Genomic DNA, 26,674 nt, shown 5'->3' with positions numbered 1-26,674 from the left:
TATATATATATATATATATATATATATATATATATATTAATAAGATCCCCAAATTTTAGATAAAATTAAAATTAGAAAGACCATAAAAAAATCGAGAACACACTGTATATAGAAATAGTTTAGTTGTAAAATCATAAATCATTTGGAAAGTTTTATCCGATAAAAAAGACAATACGGTTTGGACATGAGCAGTTAGATTTAGTACACAACTATTTGAAATTTGCGGTTATAATAGATTAGAAAGTAATAAGTAGGTATTATTGTTTAATGAGTTAAAAAAAGAATTCAAGGTCGTTTGAAGGAAAGTATTTTAACGTCAGGTAATTTTTGGAAAAACAAAAAAATTTTCATGGACTAAGAATCCGATGATGCGTTGGATGACAAGAGAACTGTCAAAAGGACTGTCAAACTAGAACGCGAATTGAGAGAGGCTCCTAAAAAAATTTATTAAGTTTTGGTGGTTTTCTGATATTATAGAAAAGATATTCTAATTTAGAATTTATAAGAAGTAGTGTTTAGTGTTTTGTGTGGAAAATTAAGCAGCCATTGTGGTAAGCAGAGACGAATGCCAGTAGAAATAGAGGCATTACTGTGTAAGTACACACAGATATATTTTCGTTGTGTCTGAGAGGAAGCAGTTTGTTTATCTTGGAGTTTGGAGATTGTGGTAAAGACATCACGACATTTTCACATACTGTTTGTCTTTTTCTTTTATTATCAAAAGAAACAGTAGGCGGAATAGCGAGCAGGGAAATTGATAGGATCCGGGAAGTAAATTGCGATCAGGTCAGGGCACAATCCAAGCAAAGGAACCAATAATTCTTTCCAAAAATTTTTATGTTAAGAGATATTTGATTTAGAAATATGTGTAGTTAAATTTTATTGATTATTAAGGGATGTGTGATTTGATGGATGATTGATTATATTTTTTATTCTATTTATAGTGTATGGTGTAAGATTTATCCTCAACGGAATTTTCAATTAATTGGATATATTTTAAAATAAAGAATAATTGTTATAATATCAGAATTGATTGTCTAGTATTTCTTTTTTCTTTTTGTTGATCTTTCTTAAATGGAATTAGCAGAAGATACTTTGAAGCCACGTTTTAATTAAAAAAAAAATATATATATATAAAAATTATTTTCAGCCCTGAGATATTTTTTTTGCTTTTGATTTGTTTGATAAAGATAAATTTATTACATTTCATTCTATATAAGTAGATTTACAATTATAAGCAAATCACAACAATATATATATATATATATATATATATATATATATATATATATATATATATATATATATATATATATATATAGTGAACATCTGCGTCAAGTTTTTGAGGAATGGCAAGGTGGAGCAACGATAGGAGGAAGAAAAATCAAAAACCTACGTTATGCTGATGACACTGTTATATTGGCATCATCACCAGAAGAACTGGAACAAATTGTGAATAAATAAATATAAGGTTGAATGCCCGAATAAATGAACTTTGATCAGATAAAAGGCATATATCGAGCACAGTTTAATTAAATCTTGCCCAAGTACTTTCGATCCCTAGATCATCTTCAGGGGCATCTGAAATAAGCCAAGAAACGTTTTTTTATAACCAAAGAAATTGATTAACTTCGATAAAGACTCGAAGTTTATGGTTGAAAAAAGGTTTTTATGTGATTAACGTTTATAGACTTACTTCGTCAATTGTGGCCTATCCGGCAAGAACAAGATGTCATAAACACATAAATAAACATTACACTACAATACAAATGGACAAACAAACACTTTAAAATAATTTAAGGAAGGCTACATTACTTGAAGAAGCCGGAGACAGAATGGCTCCTGATCTAACGGAAATGTTGGGGTGACATGTGACAAATGACAACTTGGATGAGCAGTCACAATCATAGATATGTGATCTGCACCTTTTACAATTCTATGAAACTAAGTATTGACCAAAAGTCCAACTGACACTACTATAGGAGGTCACTGATGAAATATAAAATTATATAGAATATTTTTTAAGTAGATTGAATAATCCAGATCTCACACTCAAACATGTCTGTAATAATTAAGGTGTTAGTTTGAGAGCAACTGAAATAGACGAAAAGTAAGAATGCAAGAAGCGGACTAAACAATATGTTAGACAGTGGGTGGTTGACTACAATAAAATGGTCTACCAAGCACTATCTGTAATGTAGAAAGGAAGAGATCTGACTATGTAATTAAAATACTAATAATTGAAAATCAAAATGGAAAGCAAAGTATATAAATGGGGTGTAATCCAAGTAGTTCAGTTGAACCCACAGTCAATGGTATAACTATAAAATTACTATGGATGTACTCAGTGCAGGAAGTCTAAACAGTCGAGCTGGGTCCCCCACGAGGTGAAGCTGTAATAAAGTTTTTAAAAATAGGTTTAAATTTAGTACAATTTAAATTAATTTGAGTATTAAGACAGTGAGAGTTTTCATTTGTTTCCCTTGTAATTTCCAAATCTTCCAATAAATCCAACTCCATATAGTTTTTCTTTCTACTAATGTCATGTAAGATAGATGAACCAGTGTTGATGTTAAAATTGTGTTTACTGGATAATAAGTGTTGACCAAAACTTGAAGAGTTTGGTCTTTTCAAATGTTCTGAAACTCTAGTGGATAACTTTCTAATGGTTCTACCTACATAAGAGGCATCACAATCATCACATTTTAATTTGTAAATACCACTTTTGTCAAGTGTGTTCATCCTATCTTTGGTGTTGATTAAGAAGGAACCTAAGGTGTTGTGTGACTTGAAGGAAATTTTGATGTTATCGATTGTAGAAGTAAAAAGTTTAGATATTTTATTGGAAATGCTGCTAATGTAGGTGAAGGAGAAATATCTGGTGTTATTTGAAGCAGTAGGTTGAAGAAAACATTGTGATGAATATGCAAGCTTTTCTGCAATTTTTAGTTTAGCTCTATTTAGAAGCTTATAGATAATGTTAGGATCATAACCATCATTGAAAGCAATTTGTTTAAGAGTATTGAGTTCTGAATTAAAATTATCATTAGAAAGTGGAAATTTGAGTAACCTATGAATGTAACTGTTGAAAGCAGCCATTTTATGTTGGGTTGGATGATTAGATGTATCATGTATAACATGATCTGTTTGGGTAGGTTTTCTGTAAATATTGTACTCTAAAGAATCTTTATTACGGGAAATAGTCATATCCAAGAAGTTCAACTTTTTATCAGATTCTGGTTCCAGAGTAAAAGAGATGTTGGGATGGAGGTTATTAAGATCATCCAGAATCTGTAAAGCATCATCTTGGGTTCCCTGTATGAGAGCTATACAATCATCAACATACCTTGACCAAAAAACTATTTTGTTGTTGTTGTTAACAAACTTCTGTTCTAAGCTGTCTAAGAAAATGTCAGCCAGAAAAGGTGATAGTGGAGATCCCATTGCTAAACCTGCTGGCTGTTTATATATTTTTTGATTGAATTGAAAGAAGTCCTGATCCAGACAGAATTTAAGTATAGTTAAGATAGCATCTTTGTCTTTGCCGATATGTTGCAATTGTCTAGAAGATTGTGTACCAAAGGTAATGTTTCATCTCTTGGTACAGAAGTAAACAGATTGGAAACATCAAAAGAAACTAAATAAAAACCCTCTTCTATCCTAATGTTATTTAACCGTTCTATTAGATCTAAAGAATTTTTGATGGAGAACTTAGGTTTAAAATTAGTGATAGACTGAATTGTGTTGTAAATAAACTCTGATAAAATAGAAACTGGAGTGTTACAAAAACTTACTACAGGCCTTATGGGGCAATTGTGTTTATGGATTTTAGGAAGTCCATATAACCTAGGTGTTATAGGATTAGATACAATTAACTTTCTGTTGTTATATTTAGTAATAGTATCATTAAACAATTTGACCATTGCTTTTGTTTTATTAATAAAGGTGTTAAGTGGATTTTTTTCCAAAACTACAAAACTGTTATCTGAAAGAAAAGATTCTACTTTCTCTATGTATTGAGTTTGTTCTAAGATTACAACACAATTACCCTTATCAGCCTTGCTGAGTACAAGAGAATCTCTATCAATTTTTTGTTTAATTGATTTTAGCAAATCCTTTTGTTTTTTAAAATTATGGTGATTTCTATGAAAATTGCGTTTGTACTTACATTGTTGTTGTTGAAGTAAGCTAATGCAAGAGTTTCTCAAATATTGTTTAGTATCAGCATTGTTAGTCATACCTTCTATTAGAGTGTCCAGCTCTACTGCAAATCCTCCCAGCACTGAGTCACTTAACCTAAAATTCTGACAAGAAAACTTAAGGCCTAATCCTAAAAAATACAGTTCATCCTCTGAAAAGTTAGTGTTACTTAGATTTAAGACTCTAGGATGAAATTGGTGATCTGAAAACTTATGCATAAGTGTTGAGGTGCTTCTCTGTTGTTTTTGCAAAATCAAACGGTTTAATTTGTTGGTAAGATTTCTCTTCTTGGTGGATTGTAAGCGAGAGACCTCATCTTCTATGTTGTTAAAGGAGTCGTTGACTAGAAACCAAGGATGTTGTTGCAAAATTTGATCATAAGTAATTTTAAGATTGACGTTAATATGGTGAAGTTTGGTATAGTGCTTCTTAAGTTCTCTTTTCAGGATCTTTTTCTCCAAAATCTGTTTTTCTTTATCGGGTACATTTTTTGATGTTTTGACCTTAGCAAAAGTAGGAGTGACTCGATGTGAAATGCACTGTCTAACGAACCAAATGTTCAAGAATATGATCATTCTCTTGCAGGATAGTCTTCTATAAGTATCAACCAAGACTGCCATAGTCAATAAATAAATATAAGGTTGAATGCTCGAATAAATGAACTTTGATCAGATAAAAGGCATATATCGAGCACAGTTTAATTAAATCTTGCCCAAGTACTTTCGATCCCTAGATCATCTTCAGGGGCATCTGAAATAAGCCAAGAAACGTTTTTTTATAACCAAAGAAATTGATTAACTTCGATAAAAACTCGAAGTTTATGGTTGAAAAAAGGTTTTTATGTGATTAACGTTTATAGACTTACTTCGTCAATTGTGGCCTATCCGGCAAGAACAAGATGTCATAAACACATATTTCACAACACAGTTTTTTCAACCATAGACTTCGAGTTTTTATCGAAGTTAATCAATTTCTTTGGTTATAAAAAAACGTTTCTTGGCTTATTTCAGATGCCCCTGAAGATGATCTAGGGATCGAAAGTACTTGGGCAAGATTTAATTAAACTGTGCTCGATATATGCCTTTTATCTGATCAAAGTAAATTGTGAATAGGCTAAGCACGGTGAGTATGGAATATGGTTTACGGTCTTACATTTGAGATAATATATCAGATTGATAGCAAACCAAGTTTGTTGCAGTGGATTTTTTGCTATGAAAACCATGTTGTGATTGAGATATTAAGCCTTTACATAACCAAGAAAGTTTCTTTGCTATAAGACAGTCGAAGAGTTTAGCGATTGCAGATTGTATACAATTTTTAATATTGTCTTTCTGACCATTTTTAAATATAGGAACAAAAAAACTTTCTTTCCATGAAGAAGGAAACATAGGTAGAGGTTTCCAGAGGTCCATTAAACAATATAACAAATGTTATATTCTTATTACAAGGTATTACAAGGGTACAGACACACTTTTAGGCACTTCATCTGAACCAGCAGTAGGCTTATTGGGCAGCTCATGTATGCCATTAAAAATATCAGTCATGGTAATCTTAGACGGAGAAATATTTGTACTAAAGTTACTATTTAATGGATGGATAGGTAGGTAAAGGTTTTTTTTATTTGGCGAATACACAGTTTGGAAGAAGTTCATAAATAAATTAGCTATGACTTGACCATTTGTTACAGTTTGGACTTGATAAAATAAGGAGTTAGGTAAGTTTTTACGTTGTGGTAAACTGACCTTTCTGCTTTTTAAATTTTGGTATATTGTAGACAGCAGTATTATAATGTATATTTAACTCGCTAGATCTCGCAGGGAGTACAAATCTCTATTTCAAATGATATTTGTTAGATCTGAAAACATTTACTCGGCATGTTTTCGATATCCATGTGCTTATCATTTATTTTTAAAGTTCTTGAAGCAAAGTTTGTTACTGAAGGGTGTTAAATATTTTCCTAACTTAATTATTATACTAGGTAAGTACACAATAATAGTATATGAAAAGAAAATGCAAACAGATAATTCTTATTCTTCTTCCTTCTTGTATGTAGACTTTAAAGCCTGTTTCTTCTTCAATATTAGCCTCCTAAATTGTTTAAATTATCGCGCCATTTTTTTCTTGGTCTGCCAATACCTCTTCGTCCATTTATTGATTTATCTCGTGCTATTGGTACTATCCTATCCTCTGTCCTTCTACTAATGTGTTTGTTCCACTCCTGTTTCCGTTTTGTCACCCATCCATTTATGTCTTCTATATTGCATGCTCTTCTTATGTTTTCGCTTCTCTCCCTATCCAACAGACTTTTCCCTGATATTCGTCGGAGTATTTTCATCTCGGTTGTTTCTAGTAGTCGTCTCGTTTTAGATGTGTCAGGTCTTGTCTCCGCCGTGTATGTTAATATAGGTCTAATTGTTGCTTTATAGATTCTTGTTTTTGTGTCTTGTCTTAGGTGTTTGTTCTTCCAGATTGTGTCATTAAGAGATCCCGCCGCTTTACTTGCTTTTAAGCTTTGTTGTCGTACTTCTTCTTCAACATCTCCGTAACTAGTTATATCCAAACAGATAATATCTGTCCAAACAGATAAAAATATATGAAATTAACAAAATATGTACATTGCAGAATATATCATCAGTGACAGATACTGGAAGAAGCCACTGACGAAAAAGGTAGTTGTTTGAAATTCTCAATGAAGACGATTCAGAATTAGTGGAATTGGGGTTAGAAGATGATGGCTGGAACGAAGTTGATAACGTTTTGATAAGAATGTAAAAAGAAGTCATTGATACTAATTACATACAATTTTATTGAAACTATATTTTATCTCAGCTGAATTATTTGTTGCGCTCACTCGTCCTGTTCTTGATGAAATAAAAGAGATTCGACTAATTGACACCTTTACTAGTTCAAGGGCAAAGCCCAAAGAATCAGACGTTGGGTCTTGACAGACCCAACAGTCATTTTGCGATGGAGTATTTGTACTCTCAAAATCTCACTGAGAAAAAGGATATAAAGTGGATAAAAGAAATTTATGAAATACCATCCACAATCTAGTCTACTAGTTTATAAATAATGAATTTGCTGTCACCTTAAGAGTTTTTTTATAAGTATTTTACAGCAGACTAGTTGGAGTCGTGTATAGAAAAAAACAAATGTGTATGCTGTACCAAACTTTCCAGCAACAAACGTATCTCAACTAAGGACATCTTTTGCAATGCTTTATATAATGGGGAATTTGGGTATCTGTATCTGTAGAGTAGGGAGGGCGAGTTAAGTTTCACAGCACTTAGGCCACAATTGACCCATTGTGCATCCTCCCAGGGAGCTGTCACCCTTAGCTCATTGTCCATCCTGCCATTTCTAGGAAGGTGGACAAGTCACCAGGAGACATCTCTCTTATGTGGGCAGGTGTGGGCCAGGACTCGCCGAACGCGTACTCTCGTATTAACGATAACTCCGGACATTCACATAGGACATGCTCTACAGTTTCGTCTTCTCGTTCGCACTTCCTACATAGAGGTGTGTCTGCTAGCCCCAGTGTGTGGAGGTGTTTGCTTAGTTGACAATGACCAGTTAAAAAACCAACTGCCAAACGTAGGTTTTTCCTGGTTATTCCCAAGTAATTCTTTGATGTTGACTCTTCAAGCTTACTTAGTGTTACCCTGGCAAGTTACATCCTTTCCATTCTTCCCATCTTTTTACGGTTTGCGTATGGGAGTGACATTTGACAATTTCCGCGATTGTTGTAGTTGACCAACCAAAAAGATCCCCAGGTCCTAAGAGTCTTAGGCCTGCCGCCTTCCTAGATAATTGGTCAGCAATGCGGTTGCCTTTATTCCTATTGTGTCCTTTAACCCACCTCAGGATGATGGTATTACCATCCGAAGCTTGAGTTAGTGACTTTATTCAAGGTTAGTAGCGCTTGTCTGCTATCTGTGCAGATCATTATAGTTTTCCCTGCTATACATTTTTGGGTTATCTCTTTTGCGGCTATGGAGATACCAGTCAGTTCTGTCTGAATTACGCTGGCATTTTTGCCCAAACCCCACTTTATTCTTAGGTTCAGTGATCTGGAGTATATCCTGCATCCTGAGCCTTCTTTCATTTTGGAGCAGTCGGTGTATATGCAATAGGCATTTGCCACGTTTGTCTGCATATATTGCCTTGTTTCAATTTTGTAGGGTTTGTTAAAGACAAACTTTGGTTTAATTGAGTCGCAGCCTGCCTGTAGCAGTGGTAGCGCATCCAGCTCTCCCAGCCAGAAACGAGTTCTTAATTGTCCCATTCCTACATCTAGGTTTGCACCAGCTGAGCGCAGTCGCATCATTGTCACTAGCGCCACCTCTTTGACATATATATCTAGAGGCGTGATGCCAATGATCAACTCCATTGCAGCAGTTGGTGTTGTTTTCATGGCACCTGTTATATTTATGCAAGCCATCCGCTGAATATGGTTTAGTTTGTTAATCGCTGTTGCCTGTAGCACTTTTGGTACCCAAGCAATAGCTCCGTAAGTTAGCATTGGCCTAATGACAGCGGTATAGACCCAGGCGATCACCCTGGGCGTGAGGCCCCAGGTGCGTCCGACCGTTCGTCGACACTGCTCATAGGCAATATATGCTCTTTTAGCTCTACCATCTAAGTGTGAGTTCCATGTTAACTTCCTGTCAAGGGTAATACCAAGGTACTTCACCTCGTCAGAAAACTTTAGACTGTAGTTTAGAATCCTTGGGGGTATTAAGACCGTGATTCTTCTTTTCCTGGTAAAGAGGATGATCTCTGTTTTCTTAGGATTTATAGATAGTGAGTGTTCCTTGCACCATGTTTCTATTAGTCGGAGAGCAACTTGTGATCTCTCGCATAGTGTGTTCTCAAACTTACCGCTTTGCAGGACAGCAATATGGCCTGCATAGGCTATTGTGTAGAAACCGTTGCTGCTGAGTTGGTTAACCAGGGTATCTAGAACTATGTTCCAGAGTAGTGGTGATAGCACCCCTCCCTGTGGACACCCCTTCGTAACCATGCCTCTACCAGAAACGTCTTCTACATTTATGCTTATTGCTCTATTAGAGAGCATACTGAATATCCATTCGCTTATGGCCAGGGGAACATTCCTAACGTTGAGCTGTTGGGTGATAGTTGGGAATGTGGTTTTATCAAACGCTCCCTCAATGTCTATGAATATACCTAGGGTGGATTCTTTATTATCCAGCGATCTTTCAATTCTTCCCACTACACGATGCAGTGCAGAATCGGTAGATCTTAGCGAAGTATATGCATGTTGATTTGGGTGAAGTGGGTTATGGACCAGAACTTCATCCCTTATGTACCTCTCGCATAGCCTTTCCATCGTTTTCAACAGAAAGGATGTTAGGCTAATTGGTCGGAAAGCCTTTGGTAGGGTGTAGTCCATCCTACCTGGTTTTGGTATGAAGACCACACGTACCTCTCTCCACTTTCTAGGAATATATTTCAAAACCAAAGAGGCTTTGAATATTTCCACGAGGTGCGGCAGAAGGATATCCAGTCCCCACCGTAGTAGGTTCCTGGTGATTTGAAAGGGGTGAAGCACAATATGGCCCATTTTACCTTTTCCTAATTAATCATTGTTCTGGTGAGATGCCAGGCGTTTATTGAGGGTATGATTGCTTCTTCCATCCGGTTTGGTGCTGTTGAGACACTAGAACCGGGAAAATGTGTTTTCATCAGGACCTCAGCACTTTCGCGAAGGTTGGAAGTTTTGTTCCCATCTTCCTTTGTTAGTATGCCGACATGCCGATGTGGGTCCTTTGAGAGCGCTTTTTGTAGCCTGGAAGACAGAAGGTTCTTCAAGCAGCTCTTTGTCTTTGTTTGCAGACTTTTTTAAACTCTCTGAGATTTGATTGATAAGAATCCCAATCCTCTTTGAGTTTGGTGCGTTTCGCTCTATTAAAAGCTGTTCTTGCTATCTTCCTAAGGTGTTCCAATTCAGTGCACCACCAAGAGTTGGTTTTGCTAGTTTCCTGGACCATCCTTATTGGACAGGATTTTTTATAAGCATAGCTTATTTTGTTTTGGATAGATACCGTATACCTTTCCAATTCTGTATTAGTTCCTGGAGTTGAAGCTTTTTCATTCCGCAGAGCATCTTCTAAGAGTCGGTTGTAGAGTTCTACATTCGTCCTCCTAGGGTCGCGCGATTTGATAAGGCTTTTTTTCAGACTAATATTTGGGTTACGCAAAAGTATGCATGAACTGGGAACCAAAATTTGCTTCTTTTCTAATAGGTGAAAATATGTCATTTAATCGATTTTTTAAACTTCATTACACAACAGGATGAAAATTCTGCCGATGGGCTATGGAAAATAGAACCTTTGTACAACACCATAAGAGAAAGGTATAACCTGTTGGATTCCGACTAAGTGTACAGCATCGATGAGCAAATGGCTCAAATGATTTCTATACATCAAGCAATATACCAAGAACAAATCAACAAAGTGTGACGTAAAATTGATTTTATTGTGTGGAGTGTCTGGAACTATTTATGATTTTATAATTTATCAGCGAGCTTCTAAGGAATTGAAAACTGAATACATGTTGTTTGGTCAAGTTTCTTTGATGATTACTTCAGTTCTTACTGGCTATCCAAAAACCAAATATATTGAACTGACACAATTCGAAAATATCGGTTTTACAAACTATCTATATATAATTATAAAAAAATAGAAAGAGGCTTTACGGAAAATGTCATGTGTCAAAATTCTGGTGCTGTTTTGACCAAATGAGTTCAATATCACTTGGTTCCAATTTTGTTGCAGTAGCTCCACATGGTATGTGTTAGAGATGGGACAAAAAGAACAACAATGTATAGAAGTACCACAATCAAAGGTTGTGTCACTCTATAATAATGGAACAGGAGGAGTCGATAAAGGTGAGTTTTTGACATACTTTTGCTGATCGTGTATCAGATCAAAAAATGTACATGCTGAACCCAAACATATTGTCAGTCTTCTTCATTTATTCGTAGGGAATTTGTCGCATAATATAAGGACTCCAACCAAATTTTATCAAATCCATTATTTACTGTCATATCTAAGGCATGTGAATAGATATGACATGATCTAAACATTGTTAGAGTGAACTACTTTCAACAATTTTTATATAGATACAAATTATTCTAAAAAGTTGTCCAATGTTTCCATATTTTTAGCCTAACCCCCCATTTACTAGTGCTGTCATAGCTTTACCTATCGCTCCATTGTCACGCACGAATATAATACATAATTATATAACACATTATTCTAATAATATTTAAGACAAAATACTTCTCCTGAACAAAGATTGATGATAGGTATGTAACTTTCTTATTACCTGATCTAAGGGCTTCATAAATTCTGGCTTGAAGAAGAGTGGTCGAGATCAAATCTTCTTGTCCTGGGGCAAATATTAAAACAAAAGTAGAATCTTTCAAGACCGCCCGTCTGCTACTGTCAGTTCCACAAAGCGCCCAATCTTGATTGGCAACATTTAAGTTATTATCACTGGCAGGATTACATTCGAATTCAAACAAAAATTTGTCAGATGTTGTAGTTTTAGATAGCTGTACTAGATGATCCAGTATAAACCTAGGAATAGTAAAAAAAATGTAGTTAATTTAAAACTTCTATGCCGAGGTAGCTGATATCCCAGTGCAACATGTCAGGTCGATGATGCTCTATGGAAATTTGTGTTTATTATTGAAATCATTACATGTTTAATGATTGAAACAAGAGGCAAGAGCAAAAACGTGTTTGATGTATTCATACCTATTTAGTTCCATGTTACTATCCTCAGAATCATCAAAACTTGGTCGAGGTGAGGGTGACTTCTGTTTCTTTATCTCTCCTTGGAAGGTGAGCAGGTAATCTCGGCGAGCGGGTAACATTGGATTGCATTCTTGCCATACATCACCTCCGGGTGGTCCCAAAACTGGTGATATAATGAGATCAAACCCTGGGCGATACAGGTCATAGGTAAAAGTGGATTGTACTAGAATTGCACGCCCTAAAAAAATGGTAAATTACTAACCATCTAATATTATGATTTAAAAAAACTGTATATATGTAAATAAATTTCTATAAAGAACAATAATTACAGTTTTTCAAATATCCCATATTAATATTTAAAAAAACAGTTGGTAACACTGCCTCAGTCTTTGGTTTGTGCTGAATTGTTCAGAACAGGTATTTTTGATTTTTTAATTTACTTACATATAATTTTTTGACATTGTTATCTTTACCAATGGTATTAGATTCACAGGAATTTCGCAGTATTGCATTATATATATATATATATATATATATATATATATATATATATATATATATATATATATATATATATATACAGAACCATCAGTTTATTAGGGATGCAGTATTTCTTGTATATATATATATATATATATATATATATATATATATATATATATATATATATATATATATATATATATATATATATATATAAAACTAAGGAACACGCGAAGAGTGGTGGGTTTTTCGGTCAAAGTGGAGAAATAAAAGACAAAGAAGGCGGCTACTTCATCTATTTATTGAAGACTTTATGCTTCTTAATCAAGAAGCACCATTAGTTCATCTAAAAAGAACAATATGAAAAACCAAACATCCATGGAAAAGTTATTATAAGTGGGTTACCTTAAAAAGATATGTAGCAGTCAAAGATATAAAAGTAACATTGACAAAATAATCAATAAAATGTAAGTTGAATAAATCTAAGTAAGTAAAGTAGGAAACTATTTTATTTTATTTGAAATTATTTAATATGAAAATATGATAGAAACTACACCTTAGGGGACAATTTTTAAAGTAAACCACATATTAAGCCTAATTCTGCAATATTAATGCATGATAAATTTGGCTCAAGTTACTAATGTCCGTTCTCTTATTAAGAGCGTTAGGGTGTTTAAGTACTGAACACAGATTTCCAAAAACTGTCTTTTAACTATATTGCGTTCATTGCCAAGAATCTTAACTTCATTAAAGTCCACTTTGTGTTTAGTGTTAATAGCATGCTGGGCAAGAGCAAAAGTATGCTTAGATAAGTTGATATCACTGCGGTGTGTCGTAAGACGCGCTCTCAGTGATCTCCCTGTCTGCCCCATGTAGCATGAGTCACACTCAGCACAAGGTATGTGATAGATGACATTTACTTGTTCCAGAAGGGACAAGGGTGTTTTAGTTTTAGAAAACAAATTCCTGACAGTCTTAGCATTTTTAACCGCAATTTTAAACGGTACATTTTCCTGTTTGTACAGTTTAATAAGTTTTTCAGTAACTTGAGGAAAATAAGGTAGAGATGAGTAATGGGTGGTTGGAGTCCCAAGTACAGTATTAGGCAGAACAGTGTTATTAATTGAATTATTTGATATTATTCTGAGTTGGTCACCATTGGGCATGTCATTTAAAGACGAACCATAACTCTGTGCATAAAGGTATTTATTAATGAGGGATGATGGATATGAATTCTCAATTAGAATATTTTTAAGTAATTGGAGGGATTCCCTTCTGTTAACCGGATGTATCAGTTTATTTAGCCTACAGCTTAAAGCTTTAATTAAGTTTAATTTATATTTGTAGGGATGACAAGAATGGTAGTGGAGAAACCTATTAGAGGCCATTGGTTTCCTATACCAACTTGTGGTTAAGGTGTTATCTCCCATTCTAATGACACGCATGTCTAAGAAGGGAATACTATTTGTGGTAGGGTCCTCAAGTTCAACAGTGAACTGTAAGTGAGGATCAAACTCGTTGAACAAAGATAAGGTGGCCTGTATCTTGTCTGGAGGCAAGGCTAATAATAGGTCATCAACATACCGCTTAATAAAACGGATTTGGAAATCTAAAAGGCCCAAACGGTCAGATACTAAATCATTCAATACAAAATTAACTAGGATGGGAGAGATTGAGGAACCCATAGGTGTCCCAAAAATTTGAAGATAATATTTGTCATCAAAGACCAAAAAATTAGTGTAAAATACTAATTGCAACAGTTCTGAAAATACATCCCAGGATACAGGACAGTTAGGTTGGATAGAATTCCAATGATTTCTTAAGGAAGTCGTGACACTAAAAAAAGGTAAATTAGTGAAAAGAGATACCACATCAAAACTCACTAAAATGTAACCTTGTGGAAGTTCAAAGTTATTAATAAATTCACTAAAGTGAAAAGAATCAACAATATTAAAGTTGTTATTATAATTATAAGATTTTGATAGTATATCAGTTAAAACTTTTGAAATATTAATATTAGGTGAATTAATGGAGGAAACAAACGGCCTCATGCTCAATGTGGGCTTATGTATTTTCGGTAGACAATAAAATCTGGGAGCATATCCATCATATTTATGTAAAAATTTTGCAAGTGGTTGATCTATGATCTTTAAATTTAAAAAAAAAATTTAAATTTTTTAAATTTAAATAAATTCATTACTTATTGAATCACCTTTAAACCTGCTAGTTTTACTGTCTCATTATTTTCGTCTTTCAGCAAAGAAAAGTTCATTTGATTCAATAAACTCTTCAAATAAAAAAAATCGGCGAAACACATTTCATTAACATGGAAGGGCTCGCTTTTCTTCCTTGCAGCCTTTCTTCTTCTTCTTCTTTCAGTGCCTATTCGTTCCGAATATTGGCAATTATTCTGGCTATAATTATTTTATTGACTGATGCTTTTGACTGCAGCCTTGCGGCACCAATAAATGCGTCAGGTGTATACATAGGGCCGGATCCCAATTGACGTTTAATTTCTCTCTCAATTTGAGAATGAGCAGAATCTCCCTCGTTTATTTATTTATGCGTTACTGAGTTAAGATTTTCAATTGTTTTTACTGCGTATAGATACCTACAGATCATAAATTTATTTTTTTGCTGGCCTGCACAATTATCCAAATAGAACACAACGTCCAAATTGTTGGATGTTTCTGAAACTTTCTTAAGGTACTTGTAAACACATGTACCGATTTCATTCACACCTCTATGGGCGTTTGACTCATCCCAAACATAGCTTTCAACACAGTTATTCTGAATGTTGTATATGGTTAAATTAACCCTCTAACAGGCAAGATCGTATAAATTATTTGTTGAAGTTGATATTTTTTTTTTCAAGTAAATATAGGCAAAAGTAACTTATTTTTAAATTCTCTGCTAAAACTCTTGTCTAGAATGAGTGCTAGGTGAGAAATAGTGAAGACCGTCTACAGACGGTCTTACCGGGTTATGAGTAAAAAAATAACTTTGGTAGATGTTTATTATAAAACAAGTTTCATTGAGAAAAATGAGTATAGAACATGTTATTTTTGATGGTGGTAATCCCAAAAACAATTTTTATCGACTGTACCGCATAAGTGGAGGTCACATTTGGAACAGACAAGCTGCGTATCAGATTGTTTACACAGCTTACATTTCTTCTTGCCTTTTCTGTTTACCCAAACTGGGAAATGGTTTTCACCATCAAAACGTATATCCGCAACTTGATGAACCGCCCTTTTTCCAACACCAGATGAACTAGTTTTACCAGAAGAACCAGGTTCATCATTTCGAGCTGATGATGGTCGACCAACATTTCGTTTCTCCTTGAAAGAAACAAGGCCAGATGCTATCTTTTCACGGAATTCTGGAAGAGATAGAAGCCTTTCCTCTTCACAACAGTCACTGAAATTATTTGCCTTTTCGGCACATGTACGTTTATATAGAATAAATGCGTTTGTGGCGGCCATGTCGACAAAATGATAGAATATCCGAATCATAATATTTCTGCTTTTAGCTCGAATATGATATCGACCCATAAGTCCATCCATCAAATCGACTCCACCCATGTGAGCATTATATTCACGTATGATTTGAGGACAATCAACTTCGATGTGTTTTCTATGCTTCCTGTCATACCGAGGTACTTTCGCTTTTTGTTGATTTGGAGTGGTTTTTATAAAAGGTTCAATGCCAACATATGTCGATGCCAGGCGGACACATTTGTTATCCTTCCATAATACAGTGCTTACATCGATTCCATAACTTGAGGTCATGTATTCTATGGAAAACCCTCTACTTTCTTTATTTACTTCACTATCAGTCGGCAGTTTACACGCTGGTATACGATTAGCTACAAATAAAAAATTAAAACATGTATCATTTTAAATAATAGAAACCACGGAAAATTTATTTACCTCTTACTGTGCCTAAACTATAAATTCCTCTTGCACGTAAATATACCAAGAGGGGAAGCGAAGTATAGAAGTTGTCAAAATACAAGATGTGATGCACGAAATTAGGAATCGTTTGTGATAAACGAACGACAACATTTGATGTTGCTCCTAGGTCTGGTGTACCAGGCAAGACTACATTATCTCCGGCGCCATTGTAAATTTCGAAACGATAGGCAAAACCATGTGAATCACATAGAACAAACAATTTCACACCCCATTTGTGCGGCTTATTTGGCATATACTGACGCAAATGGTGTTTCGTTTTTGTAGAGCACATCTGTTCATCAACACAAAGTCTAGTCGTTTTGGGGATGGAATTAAACCTGTCATTCAATTTGTTAGCTAGCGTACGAATCCGAAATAATGAATCATATCCTGATTCACCTTTCTTCTTTCGTTGTGAGTTATCCTGAAAGGATAAATACTTCTTGATGGTAATAAATCGTTTCGATGTCATACAGTTCTGAATTGGCACAAAAGCATTGTTTCCCCAATAACTATCTATGTTAGGATAGTGATATATAGACATATAAAGCGATATACCAATGTAATGTCTTATTTCGTCTGCAGTTGTGCTGAATGTTGTATTTATATTTTTTTCCAAAGCACAACGGTTTGTCTCTTCAACAATCAGTTTAACGATATCGTCGTTAAAAAAATAATTAAATAATTGCATCGGTGTTTGAAGCTGTTTGACTGTTCTAGGAAGAGATGAATCGCCACGAAAAGCCACATCATTTACGTGTAAACGCATTGAGCGATTACGCCACGTCAATTTGGAAATCTCTTTCGAGTTTTTTGATATTGTATTCAAAGCTGTAATAAAAAAGACAATATACCTAACGTATAAATATGTTTTGTATATAATCTTACCTCCTCCAGTAAAGCCACCATCATTAGGTTGAACTAATGGCCCAGTATCTTCAAGAGTTGGCAATGGAGATCGAGCTCTTTTGACTAGTTTAAAATATGCATTTGTAGAAGTGGATGTAGAGGGTTCTTGTACTTCAAATGTTTCGGTTGATACATCATCCAAAACTAATGTTGAAGAAGCTGCTGGTTGATCAACTTTGCTAATATCCAGTGACAAATTTATACAATTTACCAATGCATCGGTTGTCTCAGCTTCAAGCATTTCCTGAATGCATTCGTCAATAACTTGTGAGTTATCCTCTGATACCTCGGATAGGCTGTAAGGCTTCTCAGGCTCAATATTATCATTAACATAGTCGGGATCCACAATACTATCGTCACTACTATAAATGCTATCGTCGGTTTCAACGGAATCAATAAATTCGAATAATTGTTCACCAGACAATTTTTCCAAATTGATTTTGTTCTTATGGTTACGATTTAGACGATGCATCTATCACACAAAAGAAAAATAATAGAACAGGGAAGTAAGAGTGTTCCTACGCACAAAAAAATAACAAAAAATTTCATACTGAAGGAGATATTTTTTATCTGAATTTGATACTGAAGGATAAAAATTTCATACGTAAATCGGCAAGACCGTCTTGAGACGGTCTTGATATTTTTGTTTATAAAGCCTATTTGCACAAAAGTTTTTATTAAAAGCATATTATATTACTAAAACAAGAAATATAATGTACTTACCATAAAATTATCAAGTTGATCACTTTGATCTAAACGTGTTTTTTGATGATTTAAAAATAATGTTTATGAATAAATAATTTTCACTGTCACTTTATGGTATGTCAGCACTTGACTAACGATAAGAACGTAATCGCGATGCCAGAATGTGTTTAGTTGTATAGAATAACGTCAAGTAAGGTTTTTTAAAGTTGGACGTCGTTACTGTGGTAGCAAAAAACATTCGGTGTAAGTTTTATACGATAAAATGTAAAGACCGTCTTAAGACGGTCTTGTCTGTTAGAGGGTTAAAAATATTCAATTTTGATTTATAGTAGAAGACCGAGATCTCCCCTTTGGGGCACTGGAATACTGCTTGCAAGTCATACACTGCGACCAGAATTTTTTTGTCTTTTTTATAAATTTCTTTCTCTATAAGTGAGAGAACTTTTTCACTTTGATGTGTTTCGTATTTCCCTTTTATTTGTTGTTTCTCTTCCTCAGTGCTATTTTTATAACCTTCACACACATCACACAAGTCTTTTTTAGGAACAAAAAATGATATGTTGAAATCTTAAGTAAATATACGGTAGAACATCAAATATGTGGCAAAAGGTACATTTAGTGATTTACACTTTGTAACATAGTCTCTGTGTATGTCGGTAATCGCTTTGCTGCCATCAATGTAATATCTTTTTGAGTTAGCTCTTATAAATGTTTTAACGCCATTTTTAATGCTTCCATCTACTTTATATCTATTTTCATGACGTCCTCGATTATCTTTCATTGCTGAAATGTTGCTCTCTCTATTTTTCTTCTTTAAGGCCGTCTCAATACGACGATTATTAATTGCTAGAGTATTTTTTAAAAATAGTTTACACACCCTAGTCTTTACACCAGCAACAGTTAAAAAGAAAGCGTTGTTATTGTCACGAGAAGGTGCAACGTTCCCATCAGCATCTATTTTAACGTATCGATATTTTGGGACGACTGCTTCAACACTGTTTGCGATAAATGACCACCGTTTTTCGATGTTTCCTAAATCCCAGTATTCTTTAAATAATTGCAAACGTCGCTCCTCTGTGATATTTAACCGACATCTAAAAGCACATTTTTCTCTGTATGATGGTTTCAATGTTCGTTCTGGAATGGTTTTTTTTGCCTTTAGTGTTTGATAAGATTTTCTACTATTTCTCAGTTTCTTTACTACATTTTTTTGGCAATTATCTTCTTGTCTTCGTTTTTTTTTTCCTATTTTATTTGGACTACAATTTGGATTTGTTAACTTCTGTTGAGAGGCACTTATATTTTCTTTATCAGACGGGTCACTTTGTATTGGTATAAGGTTATTAGGTATCATTTCATAGTCTTCCCTAGGTAGCAGATTCACACTTTCACATAAAATATTGTCTTGGTTTACTATGCTAACAGGTAAATTTTGTTCGTCAGAACATGAAGCATTTCTTTGATTACGATGTCTTAGTTCTACATCTTCATAGTCTGGGTCTTTTACGGAGTCATAGGTATCTGTAAAGAAAATTATGATTAGAATATTATCAGAATTAGGCAAAAACATGAAATGCTTTTGATTACATTAAATAGAATATTACTAGAATTAGGTAAAAAAAAAATGAAATGCTTTTGATTACATTGAAATGAACATTAATTGAATACATGAAATTACCTTCACTGAAAGAACTACTATTTGATGAGCTGGTTGACGAACTACTGCTAGTCGAATTACAACGACTACGATTCGGAACTGTTAAATCAACTTTTTCTTCTGTTAACATTGAGTCCTCTATGTTTGAAGTTCCATTCTGTATGTTTAATGTTGAAAAAAAAAAACGGTATGTCAAATTTAATAATATTATATAATAGAAGATAAGAATAAAGCAAAAGATAATAGTAATAAAAGTCATATACGCAAACTTGTTAGGCATACCCTACCTAACACAGATATTTAAATTTTACACAAGTTTTCGGTCAATCGTAGGCAGAATCGGCGATAAATGACAGCAAAACCTATTGTCTAATGGGTGCCTAAATAATTCGTAGATAACTAAAACTTACATATCTGTACTAGTCACTAGAACGGGAATGTTCGATTTCTCGGTTGACATTGCAAGTTCAATGATCCTCTTAGATCGCGATTCCATCTGAAAAAATAAGTACATACTAGTTATTTATTTTAGTGTGAACAATGTAATATTTAAAAATAATCCTCATAAAAATATTGTTTTTTTCTGGAAGAACGAAACATCAGTATGTAACTTGAACTTGTTTTTTGTACTGGGAAAACTTTTATCATATATAACGTCGTATCCTTAGATAACACAAAGCAAAGTTTATATATTTTCAGCAACAGTGTGACACGAAGATATATACCAATTCACACTCCAAGGACATTTTTCAACAACACTGTTTTAAAATAGACATATCACACTTCTTCTTCTTCTTCTAATGGCGCTACAACCCTTTGTGAGTCTTGGCCTGCTTAACAATGTTCTTCCATTCTGCCCTGTCGGATACTTTCCTTCGCCACTGCCTGATGTTCATGGTTTTAAGATCCCTCTCTACGTCGTCTATCCATCTTTTACGGGGCCTTCCTCTTGTTCTGTTTCCTTGGGGCTTCCATCTCTGGACTACTTTTACAGCTCGATTATCTGGCATTCTTTCTAGGTGACCAAGCCAGTTTAGTCCTTGTGATTTTACAAATCTGACAATATCTGCGCTCTGCATTAGTTCATCCAGCTCGTGGTTCATTTTAATTCTCCAAGAACTATCGCTGCATTGGGTTGGTCCAAATATCTTCCTTAGTATTTTGCGCTCAAATATTCTCAGTTGATTTTCATCAGTGGTTGAGAGGGTCCACGTTTCACATCCATATGTGACCACTGGTCTAATTACTGTTTTGTAGATTCTCAGCTTAGACTTGGACATATCACACTATAGAATAAAAAAATAATATTGAATGAATACATACCTTTGCAATCACAATGTAATATCGTCGTGATATCACATTCTTGTCGAAAAACTAGTGAACCTTCCTCTTCGCGTGCGGAGTGACAACTGTCTTGTCTCCTTGTTGAAACAAAGCACTCTGAAGAAAGAGATAGCGTGACATCGCAAAGTAGCGATGCTTTCCGCTGTCTCTTTTCTTGATACATTTGCTATTACTCACTGAGTAGATACCGCGTTTTCGGAGAAAATAAAGTGTGACACAGCGGTTTTAATTATCAAATAAAAAAAAATTGAGTTTTTGTACTTGTCACGTTATTGAAGAGCAAAGAGGCGATATATATATATATATATATATATATATATATATATATATATATATATATATATATATATATATATATAAGAAAAAAGAAGTACTTGTGACTTATTTGGAAAAAAATATAACTGTTTTGGATGGGTTGGAGTCAATAAAAGAGCTATTGGTTAACTATTAGCTCGAGCTTTCAATTGTGTTTACAATTATTATCAAGAGCTGCTAAAAAAGACAAAATATCTTACAAAGTTGAACTAGAAAGAAAAATTTTTTTTTAACTCAGCAAATAAAATTAGTTTGGTAAATAAAAATTGCTGCTAATACATCTCAAAAATAATTAATATAAAAATGTCCTAATCTAATAAATGCTTCTCTGAAATTTTAGTATAATTTTGAAAACATTTTCTTAACACAAAAACAATTGAATTTATAAATAAGTTAAAATAGCAACCAATTACAAATAAGCCTCAATGTCATAAATGCCAACTTAAAATTTTTATTTTTGACAATTATATTGCCAAAAATAAAATTTTGTTTAAAAATTCTTTTTTGTTTAGTAACAAAAAAGAAGATTTATTTACCATTGATAGATGTCTGAAAAAATGTAACAGATATATGGAAAATTAAATCAAAATGTGACATTTTACAAGTTTTATACATAAATTATAAAGAAATAATATAATCATAAATTTTGCTTAGATTTTGAATTTCTAATCTTTTTTTTAAATTATTATCACTTTTGCTAATACAAACCATTTCCAAAAAAGTCCTTTTGAATTTATTACTTTCACTACATAAATAGCATGTAATTGATAAAGACCATATTATGGATTTTGATAACATTAAAATTTTATGTAGTGAAAGTAATAAATTCAAAAGGACTTTTTTGGAAATGGTTTGTATTAGCAAAAGTGATAATAATTTAAACAAAAGATCAGAAATTCAAAATCTAAGCAAAATTTATAATTATATTATTTCTTTATAATTTATGTATAAAACTTGTAAAATGTCACATTTTGATTTAATTTTCCATATATCTGTTACATTTTTTCAGACATCTATCAATGGTGAATAAATCTTCTTCTTTTTTGTTACTAAACAAAAAAGAATTTTTAAACAAAATTTTATTTTTGGCAATATATTTGTCAAAAATAAAAATTTTAAGTTGGCATTTATGACATTGAGGCTTATTTGTAGTTAGTTGCTATTTTAACTTATTTATAAATTCAATTGATTTTGTGTTAAGAAAATGTTTTCAAAATTATACTAAAATTTCAGAGAAGCATTTATTAGATTAGGACATTTTTATATTAATTATTTTTGAGATGTATTAGCAGCAATTTTTATTTACCAAACTAATTTTATTTGGTGAGTTAACAAAAATTTTTTTCTTTCTAGTTCAAACTTTGTAAGATAGTTTGTCTTTTTTAGTAGCTCTTGATAATAATTGTAAACACAATTGAAAGCTCTAGATAATAAATAGTTAACCAATAGCCCTTTTATTGACTCCAACCCATCCAAAACAGTTGTATATATATATATATATATATATATATATATATATATATATATATATATATATGTATATATATATATATATATATATATATATATTTTTATGACAATGACTATCATTGTTGCTTTCAAATATACAGGTGGAAGGTTTAGATATCAAATTTCCTGTTTTATTCTCACATTTTCTTTCCACTTCACTTTCATCACTTCCACTTCTAGATGTACCACACACTATATTATATGTATAATTGTTTGAATATATAATTTAAATAAATATTTCTAAAAATTATTATGATAAAATTTTGTTACCTGTATCCACACCAGAAAATACATCTCCAGAAACAGACATGAGATCTCTTCTTGCTAAATTTAACAAAATATGATTTCTTCCATCCCCTCCCCAGTATGGTAATCTTTTTAAAGCATCAGAATCCAAAGGCGGCAAATTTAAATGATTGTTAACATTCTCACTGACATCATCAGTATCTTTTAAAGCTTCTCCAACTAAAACTAAAAATATACAAGCCTGTTTAGGATCATTTGTCAAATGAGGGTTGTATCCAAGGGTTTGTTTCAGAGTGGTTTTTAAAAATCCATCTACATCCCAACCATCATGCATCACTGGAAATTGGTCAGGATCATACAGGTACACTGGAAATCCTGACGTTAAGGAACATCTTGAGTGGTCAAAACAACTGAACATTCTGCATCTTTTTGATACATATCTTGAAACAGGTGGTAAAACTTCTGGCAGTACATCAGCTGTTAATTTCTTGGGCAATGCAAGGTCTGGAGTGTTTTGTTGTAGAGCTTCCCTTTGCGCAACTTGTGCCTGTTCTACAGATATTTTTAATCTAAAAAATCAAAATATATCAAATTTTTACCATCGAATTGATACAAATTTTAATTAAAATTGATTTCACACATGTAACTGACATTCAAAAATTACTGGTTGCTTCAAGCATTGTTTCTGAGAAAACGTTTCATTCTAGACAAAGTGCTAATAAACATTTTTGTTTAAAATTATCTCAGCTACATTTTTTTCTACGGCTTACAGATTTTTGATAAATTGATTTTTTCCTTTATGAGGGGGCATTTTAGGGAGAAGACGTAGGGTAAAAGTGATAAACTTTTTTGCATCTTTTTTTTTGGGCCCCAAAGCTGACATTCTCTGAGAAAAAATCAGCTTATTCACATGATTTTTAGAGGTCAAATCTTGATGACTGAACTATATGGCTATTAGGACAAGTTACAGTTTATATATACAACAAACAAATAATAAAAACACAGCATAAATTACAAGATAATATAGATTATAACACATTCTATTTTATTCAAAAGCTAGAAGTTTGATCACCTTGTGAGTTTGATCTGTGTTGGCAAAAAATAGACATTTGACGAGTATACGCTTAACTCATAAAATCAAGTTAGAGTCCTGGCAATTTGGTTGTGCAGATGATGACCTTAGATAGCTGTCAGATAAGTATGTTCTATATGTAGTGTTCACAGAATTGCATATTTTTCCTACATAAGTTAGGGCACTTAAATGAGAGTGAGTTGATTTTAATGCAGGGTAGAAGTAACTTTATATTCAGTGAATCTACCAAGTGTATAGATTGAGGTTCTTCACTCTAGCTTTGAAGTCATTACATATTTGTATAGTTATAACGGCAGGTAGATGGGGCAGTTTTTTTGATACTGAAATCAGCTTTTTTCTTAGCACTAATCCTGAAGTCAGAAGGTACCTATACTATAGTAACTATTGTATTTTCAGCTTTAGGGAGCTAATATATTATGTAATGAATATCTTGTATAAGAGGACAACTGGTAAATGTAGTACGAATAGAGTATATGGGAGAAATTATATTACATTGATAAACATTACATTAATTAAAGAGAAATAAATATTACATGAAGGGGAAGTGTATGAAGTTAAACCCTTGGAATTAGTAAAGATGAAACAGTTAATTTGGTAATAAACACATACACAGCATATATGAAGCAAAATCTCAAGTATCAATCTTATGAAAGAAGAACAAAAGATAAAGAATAAAAAAAAATCTAGCAAAAACCCAGGGATTCAAATGATATATAGATAATTTCTACTAATTATTAATGGCATATAATAATACCTACCTATTTAAATTTGTTTGTTGATGGGCTAATTCTTGTTTTAATTCTTCTATATTTTTAACATAAGTTTGAATTTCTGTCTTATATTGCTGTCTTTTCCTTTCAATATCTCTCAATTCGCTTAAAACAGATCCCCTTATTCTAAGCAACTCTTCGACGCCTACTTTAAGATCATCTTCTTTAAATGTGTAAATATCTTCTGGTAGATCTTCATGAGAATGTGCATTATGTTCTATGTAATATGAATTCCTTTCAACTTTGGAAAGGTAAAAGTGTGTAATTAGAGGAGTTAGAATAAGAATGGATAGGAGAATTATAACTATTCGAGAAAGCTTTACGTGAACTAACCAACTGCAAATATCTCTACTGGAGTCTCCATTTAACACAACCATTTTAAATACTACTAAACGGAGGTCCTATTTTATAACCTCACTTCGACCTTGATTTCCGTTGCATTGTTTAATTTCGGCTATCATTTATCGACTATTCAGATATTCCTAAAATTACTGATTATGTTTTAAAAACAAACATTGCACTTTTCGACTGCACTGCACTTCATAAAAATAAACAAATTTATTACAATGACATGACATGTGAGTTATGACACTTACGTGACAGCGTAGTCATAATCCAGAATATTGGTTCTGGCTCTGTTGCCGTCGATGTTTTATATACCGTAAGCCTGACTGTAAGCAAAGAAATCAATTTGATCTCGTAAAATTAAAAATCTTGTAGTGTTTCTTTATAGAAAATAGATTTCGGTTTATTTTTGGAATATCTGAGCCATTTTATGTTCAACCAGTTAACTTTCCCCCGTATTATCGATTTTTCTATTAATTATGCTGTTTTCCAACATTCTTGTCGAAAGAACTTCTTCACGTTTCATTTCAATTATTTGAAATGGATTAGTCTTCTTAGCAGTGGAAATTAAATTGATCCAATCTTCAGGACCATAAATATACTCTTTATTCTTTGCCTTTGACTCAATAACTCCAAAATCTGCATCATTCGGAAGGTAGGTAGCTATGATCTGAGGTGAGAAATTTATGGTCGATTGAAGTAGCGTTTATTTCAGGGTCTTGTATGAGTTTGAGCAGTGATAGACTTAGTTTAATATTTCAGTTCTGGTTTGTACAACAGTCCGAATATAAAATGATAGGTATTATTACAATTTCCTGCATTCATTTTTAAATGTTTTGTCAAGCAGGAGGCAACTTCTTGTGAACCTCGAGATCCCTCTGTTTCATCCCACATAAACATGTATCCCTTGTTCTCGTTGAAACTATGAATTCCCAAATTGTAAACATATAAGTTCATCTTATAATAAGCAACAGACGTATTTAGTTTGGGAAAAGGCAAAGCTTTTTGTAGATCGAATGTAAGAACATATGTACATGTTTTCATTAGCTAAATTTTTATCTTTGTCAAGCGAATTTCTCGCTAGTTTTGTCTTTCTGAGATGAATTTCTTTATCGGTTTTTGCTTTCTGTATATCTTCGTCGTTATTCCCAAATTTGATTGTATTTTGCAAAGAATCGCATAACTGACAGGTATCTTTAGATGAAGGTTTGAAGTGAAGATTAAAATTTGATTAGAAAACACGATTTTTTCTGTGACTGGTTCTGAACCATCCTGTTCGTATTTCTTTTAATAAAGTTGATACATCCTTCTAATATTTAAATCTGGATTTAAATAATTTCTATCTGAAGCATCACAAA

At 33.1% G+C, this 26,674-nt stretch overlaps 2 protein-coding genes across 2 annotated transcripts in view; both read right to left on the bottom strand.

Moving 5' to 3' along the window:
- The window catches only part of botv (exostosin like glycosyltransferase 3), a 48,921-nt gene extending 23,367 nt beyond the window's left edge, over positions 1–25,554 (bottom strand). The window contains exons 1-4 of the mRNA XM_072537556.1: positions 24,960–25,554; positions 23,133–23,677; positions 11,985–12,222; positions 11,551–11,804 (exon numbers count right to left, since the gene is read on the bottom strand). Of these exons, the coding sequence (XP_072393657.1) occupies positions 11,551–11,804; positions 11,985–12,222; positions 23,133–23,677; positions 24,960–25,348 (1,426 nt within the window). The 5' untranslated portion in view covers positions 25,349–25,554. The remainder of the gene's footprint in view (positions 1–11,550; positions 11,805–11,984; positions 12,223–23,132; positions 23,678–24,959) is intronic.
- LOC140445504 (uncharacterized) lies at positions 3,408–25,978 on the bottom strand. Its single transcript, XM_072537558.1, has 2 exons — positions 25,919–25,978; positions 3,408–4,950 (listed from the first exon to the last, which is right to left on the bottom strand). The coding sequence occupies exon 2, from the start codon at positions 4,818–4,820 to the stop codon at positions 3,522–3,524; it is 1,299 nt and encodes a 432-aa protein (XP_072393659.1). The 5' UTR covers positions 4,821–4,950; positions 25,919–25,978; the 3' UTR covers positions 3,408–3,521.
- Positions 25,979–26,674: the final 696 nt, after the last annotated feature.

Source organism: Diabrotica undecimpunctata, chromosome 7 (assembly GCF_040954645.1).
Source record: "Diabrotica undecimpunctata isolate CICGRU chromosome 7, icDiaUnde3, whole genome shotgun sequence".
Lineage (NCBI taxonomy): Eukaryota > Metazoa > Arthropoda > Insecta > Coleoptera > Chrysomelidae > Diabrotica > Diabrotica undecimpunctata.
Note: the sequence above shows the minus strand (reverse complement) of the source record. Positions and strands in the feature narration are given on the sequence as shown.